The sequence below is a fragment of the Danio rerio genome, chromosome 18 (assembly GCF_052040795.2).
Source record: "Danio rerio strain M-AB ecotype USA chromosome 18, GRCz13ab, whole genome shotgun sequence".
NCBI lineage: Eukaryota > Metazoa > Chordata > Actinopteri > Cypriniformes > Danionidae > Danio > Danio rerio.
Genome location: NC_141038.1, coordinates 40003648 through 40017500, shown reverse-complemented (window position 1 = coordinate 40017500; position 13853 = coordinate 40003648). Strand labels below are relative to the sequence as shown.

Genomic DNA, 13853 nt, shown 5'->3' with positions numbered 1-13853 from the left:
GCCATCACGACTCCATCTTGCCCAGCATGGACCCGTCTCCATCAGTCACCCTCCTGTCCCTGTCCTCCCTCTCTGACTGCAACTCCACCAAATCCCTGTTGCCTTCTGATCCTGATGACTTTGCCCCGACCCCTAGTAGTGCCCTTCCGGTGGTGTCACCCGCACCAGCATTAAACCCTCTGCTGGACCTGAGAGCGGAGAGCTTTAAAAGAGAGCCCAATCAGTCCCTCACTCCCACCCATGTGTCTGCAACCATGGCATTAAACCGCGGGCACCGGCGGACGCCCTCTGATGGAGCCATTCGTCCTCGAGCGCAGACGGTTGTGGGGCATCGCAGGACCCCTTCTGATGGGAGTATGCCCTTCCCGCCTGCTCATGCCCCTACTATTACACCATATACAGGTATGATTTGATGTTTGTTATTAGGTGATTATTAGTTTTTTTAATATACAAAATACTTTTGTAATAGTTTATAAAAAAAATTAATAATTAAGCTTTGGCTCAAATTTAATTGGAAAATTACACATTCATTTTTGAATTAAGTAATACAAATACTTGCATGTATGAATGCATGATGAAGTATTTTTATACATGTCACAATATAATTTTTTTTTAACACGACATATTTTAACAAACAAATAAACAAACAAACAAAAAACTACGACAGACTAAATCCAGAAGAACCACATAAACATCTCCAAATCAAAAAGTGTTTATAGGACAACATTTTTTGCGAACATTTTTAAACGCAAGGGATGGTCGCCAAATGTTGCTTTTATTTAGTTAAGTAAGGGATAAAGTACATCCAGTTGGAGGTTATCACAGAATAAAGCCCAACAGGCTTATTGGCAGCCTAATGTGAATCAGAGGGTTGAAGTAAAAGACTGAAGGGCTTTATTTTGCAAAAACAACTGCCTGGATGCATTTTATCTTGCTTACTACAAAGCTACTTGCCACAAAAACTATAGGCACAAAACATTGTGAACCATAGTTTATTAATTCTTTAATTAAAGGCAAAGCTGCCAGCAAATTAAGAAACGAGATCCTCAATTTGACAGCACAGGTGTTCCAAATTCTCACAACACAAACAACTGAAGAAACGCAGAGGAAATTGGTCACAACACAAACAATATATTGTTTGAAATTTACGCTGAGAAAATGTTTTTCTTACCTAAGCATTTAATATGTCGTCTCTGTTGCCATCTTGTGGCGTAATAACAACTATCACTTTCTTTGGTCTGATTAGACAGGCTGATGGTGGCCGATGCACTGAAATCATAAATATTTTAAAATAGGCACTTATCCTTATTAGGGTTGTAACAATATACCGGTATGACGGTCTACCACGATTTGAACGTGCACGATTATCATACCATGAACAATTGCATATCAACGGTTTTAACCCTTAAAGACAGAGACAGCCGCCCGCGGCTAAAAATAAGTATTGCTCTTAAATGTTTAATAACTTTTGATCCGCTGATCTGATTCATACAATTCAAAGATTGGCATAAAGAAGAGAATCTCAGCTTTCCAGTGCTGTATCACATAACATTCACGGACTTGCAGAGGCTCCGGAATCAGTGCGGTTACGTCATCAAAATTTGACAATGCTGATTTGACAAAGAAACGCTCGTCACTGTGTCTCCGGACAAACCAGACATGATACATTGATGCATTGTCCCTACTCCATGCCCAGATTGGTTCAAACTCGCTATATCACAACCAATAAGCATAGGTTTCGCTTTTGTTTGTGGACCAACAACGAGCTTTTTGAACAACACGGAATGAGAGAAAGGCATACATTTATGCGCGGCTAAATAAAACGCAAAAAAAAAGTTTTGCATGAAATAATTCTCATACTAAGTACTTTTGCATGCACAGCAGCACAGAAACATGACAAAACAGTGACACAGCGAAGACGAACTGCTGCTCTTGCTGTTTTCAAAAGACACAAATGAAGGTGCAGCTGTTTGTCTGCATTGCAGACAACCATATCCAAATCCATATCCACAGAAAACCATATCCATGCTGGCACATAAAACATAAGGATGTTCCATATTGAATCTAGTTTCGTTATGTAACTATTTATAGTATAGTAAATATTTATATCTATTTTTTACTGAGGATTTGCACCATGTTTATTTGGACTTTATTTGGACTTTGACACATTATTTATTATTTTCTTATTTTTTTATTTGTTCATTGTAAGTGGTGTTGTTTATAGTAACTAAAAATATATTATTTGGAAAAAGTCAAATTTGCTTCACTGTTCTATTATTTTGTAACATTTGTAACATACCGTATACCGCGAAACCGTCAAACCGTGGTATTGTTTTAGACGATTATCATACCGTTAAAAATTCATACCATTACAACCCTAATCCTTATAAATAAACTACATAGTTGCAATCAAAACCACACTACATCATGTTTTTCAACAGCAGCAATATTTGTCAAACTGTAGAGCGTCTCTACTTGTCGCTGTATGTGGGCGGAGTAATACACAAGGGTGAAGAGGCAGAATGAATGCTGTTATTTGCAAAATATTGCGCAGTTATCAGCTTCAGGAACCAGACAGATTACCAGATTCAAGAACCATACAGAACTGTTGTGTGTGTGTGTGTATATATATATATATATATATATATATATATATATATATATATATAGCACACATGCACACACATATTACTTGATTGTCATTTAAGAATCTTTCACGTTGTTTATGTGTTATCCTCCAGGTTCTCGAGAAACTCTTGACATTCCACGTCTGCCTGACCCGTCTATGATGTTCCCCTCAGCACTTCGGCGCAAACCTGCACCTCCCATCCCCACACCTGAGCCAGATAGCCATACGGGCACTCTAGAGCGTCCCAAAACCCTGGAGTTTGCTCCTCGTCCCCGTCCCACCCCAGCCCGTGCCCGCCCAGACCCCTGGAAACTGTCTTCTCTGTCCCAGACACTCAGCTCTTCTCCGGGCAGCAGCTGCGACAGTCCGCTGGGTTCGGGTGACAGTGGTGTCAGTGCCGGCACCGGCGGTGTCCATCAGAGCCTCCTGGACATGGACATGGAGGGCCAGAGCCAGGACAGCACGGTCCCCCTGTGCGGACAACGCGCAAAGGCCACTCTCTGCGCTCAGCATTCCTCATAGAAAGACTCTCAGTGGCAGAGGTATTTCTGCATAATCCCAGCAGACCACAGTCTCTGGCAGCTCCAGTGGAAAGCAGAACCTGATTTTACTAAGCGCAACATGCTCCTGGATCAACATCTTTGATGATCACAGAACAACATTCCAATCATTCAATCAGATTTGAGGGACAACTCACGGTCTCTTTTAAAGCATTAGTTCACTTAATTAATGTACGCATCCTTTTGTTATACAAGATGTTCCTGTCTTTATTTTGTCTTTAAAAAAAGAAAGTTTTTGAGGAAATCATGCAGGATTTTTTCTATACTGTGGTGGCTCCATGCACAGCTAGAGTTTTAAAGCCAACGATAAACTTCTGGTAAAGGCTTAATGTGACTATTTTCAATTGCACCAGGTTGTTTTTACAGCACTGATGTTGTGATGTAATTACAATACATTCAGCTAAATAGACTAAAGCATTCCTTTAGTTGTTCAAGCGTAAAACAAGATGAAAGAAAGTTGTAACCACTAGCGTCGTCAGTAGCAACAGCCTAGTGCAGAAATTCCGTTGAAAACACTGAGGTAAAATAAACTCACATTTTAAAACCATAACGGAGGCAAATTGAATTTAAGGCAGTGCTTCTTGTCAGATCTGAGACCCCCTTCATATTGTATATGTAACAGCAGTGAAGATCGCTGATTTTTAATGAAATCACATCTTAAACGTGACAATTTTGAAATGAAAACAGTTGGCCGTAAGCCCTTGGGCTGCCTGACTGAAAATTAAGTCTGTGAATATCGCACATTGAATATCCAAACTGGAGATTCGGTGTAGCTGTATAAAAATTTAAAGGGATAATTCTCCCAAAAATGAAAGTTCAGTCCTGTTTGACTCTCACAGACACACAAACACACTATACTACATATAAATTACAGACACCAATCTTTTTTTATTATTGCAATGGATGATCAACAGTAAAAATTTTTAATTGTACCTCTTCCCAACCGGGAAAACAAGCATAGTGTCATGCATGTATGTACATAATCAAAAAAAGTCATTTTAATGGAAGTTAATGGGGCAAAAACAGTCACAAACATAACGAAAGTGTAGTAAATTTACCCACAGTGTATTGTTGATGTACACTCACAGGCCACAAAGATGCCCTTCTGCATACCTTGGTTGTAACGAGTCGTTATTTGAGTTACTGTTACCTTTAAATCAGCTCGAACCAGTCTGGCCATTCACCTCTGGCATCAACAAGGCATTTGCACCTACAGAAATGATGCTCTGTAAACCCTAGAGATGGTTGTGCATGAAAATCCCAGTTTCTGAAATACTCAGACCAGCCCATCTGGCACCAACAACCATGCCACGTTCAAAGTCACTTTAATCACCTTCCTTCCTCATTCTGATGCTCGGTTTGAACCGCAGCAGATCGTCTTGATCATGTCTACATGCCTAGGAATTTGCATTAATGAGCAGTTGGACAGGTGTACCTAATAAAGTGGCCGGTGAGTGAATATGTATTAAAATAAGATTTGTCACCAAAAATAATTCCACTAGCTGAAAAGCAGTAAAAAAAATTATGGCCAAATTAAGACTCGAAATCACCGCAGAGTTGATGAAAACCCAACAGCACATAAGGATTAAAAATGAAAAATAATTTGTAAAATTTTTTTAAGAATATAACTGATTGTTTGACTGGGAAAACCCATTTCCTGTGGATTGGGATCATTTAGAATCTTTTGAGGCTTCAGTTTTAAAAAATTCTAACTGCTGAGCACCATAGTTCACAATATGGAGAAAAATCCATTATGTTTTCCTCAAAAACCTTCATTTATTTTCAAAGTAAACTAATACTTTAAATTCAGGCTTACAATCAGGGTTAACTGCTTCTACATCATCGTTGTTAATCACCTTTTATTATCTTCAGATGTTCAGAATAACTTAGAAGTAGATTAGGTTTATGGGTTTGTATCTCATTTTTGGACAGAAAAGATTTTTTTTCCCAGAATCAACAAAATATGTTGTTCCAGGAACGCGCCTGACTCTGCAAGATCAGGATGTGTGTGTCCTGAAAAAGCTGCCCTCTGCAGTGGCTAAACAGAAGCCTTGAGGACGGGTTAAGAGCTTGATTTGTTCATCTCAGCCCGTCCGCAGTGACTCATTGTCTTTGAGTTTAATGGTTGGTTAAGTGGGGCCAACAGTGAGAAGCTTTATTACACAGAGCAGGAGAGGCCAGTCTATAACTTCTGTAGCTCTGTGATTCTCTTGTTTGTCCATATCTCTGTTATCACAGGCCCGTCTCTCTCTCTCTCTCTCTCTCTCTTGCATCTTCGTCATCATGGTCTCCGTATACACACAACCTCAAAGAAAAATCGCCAATAGTTTTTTGGCATCATTCCCTCCAGTGTGTACATTGTAAAGTTTGGTGATGCTTTCCGTGTTTATAATCAGGAGATCGGTGTATGCAGGTAACTGGGCTGACACAGGAAGCTCTTTTTATTATGATATATTAATACAATTTGAGAATTGGTGTACAATAAGAATTTTATATTTTTCTTTTTTGGAAAAAAACAAAAACTAAATCCTCTTAAGGACTCATGGCAGGAACTAATCAGAGTCCAAATGTGAAGCTTGAGCAGATGCTTATTCTTTATGTGTGGGGGAACCTGGCATAAGGGTCAGAAATTAATGGGGGACTTGAGGCAAAGGTGCACCACACATTTAAAAAAAATGCACATTTCCTCATCATTTATCACAATCTAGCGATTCTAAACTTTTTATTTTTTTTATCTTGTCAGTTCAACACAAAAGAAGATATTTTGAAGAATGTTGGGGGAAAACCTGTTTCCATCCAAATATGGCAATTAGACTTGTGCTTAAAACATGTTGCAAGACACTGTCGCCTTACAGCAAGAAGGTCGCTGTTTTAAGTCCCGGCTGGGTCAGTTGGCATGTCTCAATCAATCAATCAATCAATCAATCAATCAATCAAGCCTTTATTTGTCACTACACTTTAGTATAGCGAAATTGGACCCCCCAGACCATACACAAAACATCACAAACAACTTTTCAGGGGAGACAGATCTTAGGAGGTAGCATTTAGAAACGAAGAAAGATACATTTGGACAGTTAGGCTAAAAAAACCCCCCTCAGCTTGCCCTTGATTAGGACAAAGTGAGAAAAGGGAGAAAAACAGCCCTATCTTAGCATAAGCACACCGGCAAGACACAACATAGACAGAGGGGATGGGAACAGGGGTAATGGAAAACAGTCCGTTGAGTGCGGGCAGCCAACTGGTCCAGCAGCCATTTCCGGCGCAAGTCACAGTCCCGCCCACGCCCCACGTGGGTAAAAGCAACACAAAAGAAGTGTAGAGTTTGCATGTTCTCCCCGTGTTCACATGTTTTTTTTTTCCAGGTGCTTCAGTTTTCCCTACAGTCCAAAGACATGCAGTATAGGTAAATTGATTAAACTAAATTGGCCATAGTGTGTGTGTGTGTTAATGAGTGTGTATGGGTGTTTTCCAGTACTGGATTGCAAATGGAAAGTCATCTGCTGTGTTAAACATGTGCTGAATAAGTTGGCGGTTCATTCCGCTGTGGTGACCCCTGATGAATAAAGGAAATAAGCCGTAGGAAATTGAACAATGGCAGTTCTGTTGAGTGTTGGATTTTCTCATCTCTCTCACAAGTTATATAATAATATTATTATTATCAGAGGCAGATTTAGTGCTTTTGAGGCCCTAAGCCTCATACCCTAACCTGCCTAATTAACAGGCAAGGGGCCCAAAGTTAAAACATTTTTTTATTATTACTTTGTTTTTTTCTTATAAAATTCAATCTCGTTTTCTACATTTTATCTTTATGCAAAATAATAGTGACATGTAAAGCACCTTGTCAACTTTGAAAACAATTTGTTTTCTTAAGATGAATTGACAACTATTAATTCATTTTCTTGTCAGCTTAGACCTTTTATTAATCCGGGGTTGACACAGCGGAATGAACCGCTAACTTATCCAGCAGGTTTTTACGCAGTGGATGCCCTTAAAGCTGCAACCCAACTTTGGGAAACATTCACACACACTCATTCACACACACACTCTGGACAATTTAGCCTACCCAATTCACCTGTACTGCATATCTTTGGACTGTGGGGGAAACTGGAGCACCCGGAGGAAACCCACGCGAAAGCAGGGAGAACATGCAAACTCTACATCAGAAACACCAACTGAGCCGAGGCTTGAACCAGTGACCCAGCGACCTTCTTGCTGTGAGGCGACAGCACTACCTGCTGCGCCACCACGTCGCCAAATTGACAACTAAACATACTAAATGAACTATTTCCTTTTTAAAACTAAATCTTTACTGATTGGACTGCTGGACTGGTCCAAGATTGAAGGCGGGAATACATGTGCTCTGATTACATACGTTAAAATAAATTTTTTAAACCCTCACTGTACAAAATATATATAATTTATGGTATCATTTATACTTCTAGGTATTTATTTGGGGGCCCTCGGATTTCCTGGGGCCCTAAGCGGCTGCTTACCTTGCTAATTGGTTAAATCCACACCTGATTATTTTTAATATTAATTAATGTTTGACACAGTAGACACCACAAAAATTGAATACGATGATTCTTAAAAGTACTCCTATGAAGCTAAAAGCTATTTATTAAAGCTAGATATTGCCTCTTAATGGAAAGGTTAATTTCTGACCCGGTTTGGCACTTTCCATGAGTATGGTACTCTTTGAGGCTTAATTCTTAATAGTTTAATAGAGGCATACATTACTAGAACATCTTTTATTCCATCATAAAATTGTTATTTTAACTTTGCCTTTTCAATGTATCCAACTAATTTAAAAGTTACCACATTGTTACATTATTTATTATACATTTAAATGACCAAAAATATCATAATCTGTTAATATAAATTCAAAAAGCTTGGGCCTATGCTATTTTCCCCCTTAAATATATACAGTTGAAGTCAGAATTAATAAATCCCCTTTGAATTTTCTTTCTTTTTAAATATTTCCTAAATGATGTTTAACAGAGCAAGGCAATTTTCACAGTTGTCTGATAATATTCCTTCTTCTGGTTAAAGTCTTATTTGTTTTATTTTGGCTAAAACAAAAGCAGTTTAAAAAAAAAAAAAACATTTTAAGATAAAAATTATTAGCCCCTTTAAGCTAGTTTTTTTTTCGATAGTCTATAGAAGAAACCATCATTATAAAATAACTTGCCTCATACCCTAACCTGCCTAATTAACCTAGTTAAATCTTTTAATGTCACTTAACGCTGTATAGAAGTGTCTTGAAAAATATCTAGTCAAATATTATTTACTGTCATCATGGCAAAGATAAAATAAATCAGTTATTAGAAATGAGTTATTAAAACTATCGTGTTTAGAAATGTGTTAAGAGAATCTTCTCTTTGTTAAACAGAAATTGGGGAAAGAAATTAACAGGGGCTAATAATTCAGGGGGTTTAATAATTCTGACTTAAACTGTCTTTGAAAGTCTGTGATGTTAGCTAAGGCCTATTTATTTGGTCATAGATGCAGTAAAAAGGCTGTTACCCCAGTCTTAGTGTCACATGATCCTTGATTTGGTGCTCAAAAAAACAGTTATCACCAATGCTGAAATAATGGTGCTGTTTAAAATCAGATGAATGAATAGAACACCAACATTTTTGAAATAATAAACATTTTGTAACAAAGTCTTAAATGTAACCTTTGATCAATTGAAAACTTCCTTAAAGGTATTTACCCAAAAACACAAATCATTTACTCAACCTTCACTTCTTACAAGCTTGTTTTCAAACCTGTTGTTTAACAAAAGAAGACATGTTAAAGAAAGATGGAAATCTGTAACTATTGACTTTCATAGTAATGTCTTTAAAGTCAAGGTTACAGCTTTCCAGCTTTCATAAAAGTTTCAAATCCTACCGGAAATGATTAATACAGTTCATAACAGTTGCTTTGACCTCCTGATGTCAACATTTTCTTGAAGGGTTTTGTACCCTATTTGTGGAAAGTGCCTCTTATCCACTAGACATGCTCCGCTCATTTCTCCTCTTCTCTTCTGGAGTGTTTACTTCCCCCTCTTGTTGTAAAATCATCGGAAAAGCCTCAACACAAGGTCAGCTCCTGTGAGCCTTTTGAGGAGAAATGGAAAAAAACGAAATGGGGATTTTTTTTTGTAACAATTGGCAATAAAGAGCAAACATGTACTACCTGTTTTTTACGAGCGTGTACCAGACAGACACTTCCGTTCCTCCTTGAGTGATGTTCTTCCTCCACCTACTGATCAATTCAGCCGAACAGAAAGGAACAGTGTGTATGTGCTAAACCACGTCTGACCAGTGCGTCACCACAGAAAGCCTTTTGAAGGACACCGTCATGTCAGGCCACATGTGATGAGATGCTTGATGACATTGTATTCATGCAGGAAATACCGGATGTTCTTTTGATGGCCTAAGAAACACACACTGGAGGGGTTTCAAATATGTTGTGCTGAACCGTTAAACCTGGTAGTAGACAGTATTTTTTTGACTGTCCACCAATGAGTATGCTTGTAAGTGTGTGTGTGTGGGAGTGGATGATGGGTGTGTGTGTGTGTGCATGTGTTTTTGTGTTTATTGTTATCATTTGTATGGGGTAATTCTCTGTGCAGGGGTTGAACAAACCCCAATCCCTTATTTCCTGTGTGAGGAACACTAAGAGTATTTATTAAAACAATTGTTACAAGCAGTGGTGTGTTGGTTTTGAAAGCCATTTTCTGTTGTTCTGTTTGGGTTTTGTGACTATGCACGATTTTGTTAAAAAGACAATACAGCTGTTTGCACCAGGTGAAAAAAACACAACCTAAGCTTGTTGGCTGGTTTTAACAGATTTATTAAAATTATATAATTTTTAAACTCATTATTATTAATAATAGTATTAACTTTCAGTTAAGGAGCTAACACAATCTAACGGCAATTCATAACTTTTTGATTTAGTGGCTAATTCTTATTAATTCGTTTGATTTAATTTGTACAATTTATTTATTTATTTTTATTAAAGAATGCAAATATACAACCACAATCAGGAGATCGATATAAGAGACATACAAAGGAGAGAAATACAAATTACATTAGCTGCAGAAAGAAAGAAAAAAGATTAACAAAACAAAGGAAGGGGTGAGTAAATTACAATTGTATAAAAGTGTATGAAATTAAATTAAGAGCATTAGGAAAGCGTTCTAACTCAAATCAGAGTCAGTAGACAACAGTTCTTTATATAGAACCAGGAATCTGACACATTTTTTGTTTTTACATATACGGAAAGATTTGAGCAGTGAGTCAACTTCAATCAGAAAATGTCGAAAAGTAGGAACTGAAGCCATGCATTTTAGCTTATGTATAAATTTTTTTTAACTCGTACAATTTAGTACGATTTGCTCATCCCCCAATGACGGCTGGGTTTAGGGGTGGGGTCAGGTGCCACGCCTCCTTTTTAAAACCGTACAATTTCATACCACTGAACTCGTACGAAATCGTACAAATTAGCCACTAAATTACCAAAATAAAAAATACTTTGTTTTCTCGTGAGATCAGGCTGGGTTTTTCAGGTTAAATTACTTTATAAAAAGTATTTTCTACATTTGTAAAGGTGGTAATCAAATATATATTACATATTGGGAATTAAAGGGTGGCATGATGCCTTCGTGGTTAACACTCAATATATATATATATATATATATATATATATATATATATATATACATACACACACACACACACACACACACATACATGTAAATATAGAGTGCTCAACATAATTGAGTACACCCCATTTTGAAAATTAATACTTTTATCCATTTCTCAGTGAATATAGGCAATGTATTTTGGTGCATTTAAACAAAAGAGATTTATTAAACAGATAAATTTATTAAAATAATATTTTAGTCACCAAACATTGAGAAATTGAAAGATAATAGAATTAAATTAATGCAAAATATTGCAAAAAATATAAATACAACCTACAAAATCCCGATAAAATTTTTCACATTTTATTGCTTCTCTTGATTTTTCCTCTTTTTAAAATTTGTATTTTATATTTTTCTATAACATATACATTTGGGTGTACATGTTTTTGACCGTTATCATAAGTTATTTTGTTAGATAAGCTCCAGATTTGGCTTCAGTACTGACTAATCTAATGTAAATGCACAAATATTATATTGTATAGCTTCTTATTTAAAATAGGAATTTAAAAGAGAGATTTCAATTCAAGCTTTATTGTCATTTTGCTACATGTGTGGACATACAGAGCAACACAATATTGCTTTTTGCAGGAAAACGGCGCTCTATACAGTAGATTAATCATAAATGCAAACATAACACTGGACATAAGAACTATTATTAAAAAAAATAGCATATACTATAAAATAATATAAAACACTTAAACCATAAGACAGGCTCTAACTTTTACAGACTGAACAATGTAGTGCAGGATGTTGTGCAAGAGAGATATTAAAGGCGAATATTGCGCAAAAGAGGTATTTAAGGTTTAATATTGTGTAAGAGGTAGGCCTATTTAAGGTTGAAGCAAGCTGTGCAACATGATTGTAGTAGCAAACATCACTTTCCTTATTGTGTCCTTGTAAGATGGAGTTTAGATAAAGTGTCAGGTGCATAAGAAAGAAGAGTGTTGTGGTTTGTCAAGCCCACTCACCTGAATGAAGCACCATTTTGAAATGTGCAATGTTTCCAAGAGACATGGAGTGATTAAGAAAGTGTCTATAGTGCAAATGTGCAACCTGGTGCAAGAATCAGAGAGAAGAGAGGGGTGTACTAACCTATGTGTGTTATAAATATATAAATATGATAATACATTGTAATTATTTCACTTTAAAAATAACAGTTTGCAATATTGCACAGCATTGCACAGTTAAAATAACTGGAAATATTTTTTAAATACAGCATTTACTTATTTTATAAAATATATATAAAATATTTTATTTTATAAAATATTTTGAAAATCAGATCGATTTTTACTTTTTCATCTGCTTTATTGTTGGTTTAGCCTTTTTTATATACATTTATGCATCATCTTAAATTTTAAGATAACGCTTTTTAAAAAGTTAGACTATGATCTCATTTATCTAAATTAAAAATATTTCAATATGGTGTGTATGGTAAAGGGGTATGTATGGTTCAGAAGACCCACCCCTCACTGACAAAGGTCCAGAATACCATTCAAGAGCTCATTTGTTCTGTTTTGACTGCTATGCCATTATAAACAGTGAAAATTACCTATCAAAAAAGACTTAAAGACCAAGCCGAATCCTCTGTTGACTGTTGCTTCGGTGTGACTTCAGCTAATCAGTTTTGGCCAATGCTTGATTTTACAATCTGACGTAAGAGAATCTTTCGCTACTGCAATATTTTTAAACAAAGAAAACATTTTACTGGTTGCCTATTCTTGAAACAAAAATAAAGAAGAAAAATTTGTAAAGCACCAAAAGCAGACCATATTGAAATTGATTTGAATACTATTTTGGCTATTGTTGTAATCCAAGAGCTTTCAAATGTACTTTTTTTTACAAGCGAGGCTAGAAAAATCATGAAGCTCTACATTATTATTATTATTATTATTGTTAAGTTTGAATTTATCATTCAAATGGACAAAATTTTAACTAAGGAAATTCAAATATTATGGCCAGTTTTTTAATTTGCCAAATAAATGACAATAGACTGCAGTTTTTAAATTAAAATTTCAACAGATTCCTATTTTGTCTAATGATATATGATGTAATAAATATGTATTACCATTTTTGGTTTATCAAAAAGTGTAGTTATGATGGCCATTCAACAAGCTAATTCAGCTAAATATATTGCATGAAATGTCACTAAAATGCAACATTTAAATAGAAAATTAAGAGAATAACTGCAAAACAAAGAACCACCCCTTACACTAGGCTGTTTTCGGGCCTGTATTAATATATTTAAACATGTAAATGTGTAAATGCAGTATCAAAAATGAAACATTTAACGATGGTAAAAAAGGTATTTATGCTCATAAATATTACTTTTGTACCGTATAAATTCGGTCATCATGCAAGATCATTGTGTATTTTACATATTAGGGTTTGAGGACCTCGCAAAAGGAAGATTTTTTTGATGGGTTCATGGCATTTAAAAACATTAAACAATCCTGCATTTTCAAAAATGACCACTAGATGTCAACCCCCACTGCAAGTTGAACATTAATGACGCAATACATTTAGAGAGTTTAGTGTTTTTTACTGAAATAAATTAGCTTTGTTATTAAATGTATTGTTTTTACATCTAAAATAAAGCGTATGTTAACTAAAATGGTATAATTTAGCTTTACGAATTTGACAATAATATGACACAAGATAAGAAACAAAGCTGTTTTTCTGTCTCCATCGTGCACGTGCTCGGCTGCGCGCGCTCTCAAGACAGGCACTGGTCTGTTTACATCAGCGATTGTTCTCTGAGAACAACGAGAGAGTCCGAACTGAGGGTTTTCTTTCCACACAAGCTAATAAGTGGACACAGAAAAGGTTGTGTATGTGTAAAAGGGGGGATCAGGGGTAGGCCAAAGATGGTCTCCCCAATGGTAGGCTACGTTTCCAACTTGTGACAAGCAGAGTTTAATCATGGTTCAAACAAATCTCAATTTTATTTCTTACATTAACTATTTAAAACATT

The 13853-nt window shown here is 36.2% G+C and overlaps 1 protein-coding gene across 3 annotated transcripts in view; it reads left to right on the top strand.

Annotated features, from left to right (window-relative positions):
- map3k10 (mitogen-activated protein kinase kinase kinase 10) overlaps positions 1–9885 on the top strand; it is a 67816-nt gene extending 57931 nt beyond the window's left edge. The window contains exons 10-12 of one of the 3 annotated variants that reach the window (XR_015515138.1): positions 1–402; positions 2742–3506; positions 7154–9885. The exon at positions 1–402 is cut by the window's left edge and continues 133 nt beyond it. Coding sequence is in view for 1 of the 3 variants with exons in the window: in XM_087293327.1 (XP_087149453.1) it covers positions 1–402; positions 2742–3151 (812 nt within the window). In the remaining 2 variants the exon portion in view is untranslated. Of the gene's footprint in view, positions 403–2741 lie in introns of all 3 variants that reach the window. The other 2 variants (XR_015515137.1, XM_087293327.1) reach the window with 2 other exon arrangements.
- Positions 9886–13853: the final 3968 nt, after the last annotated feature.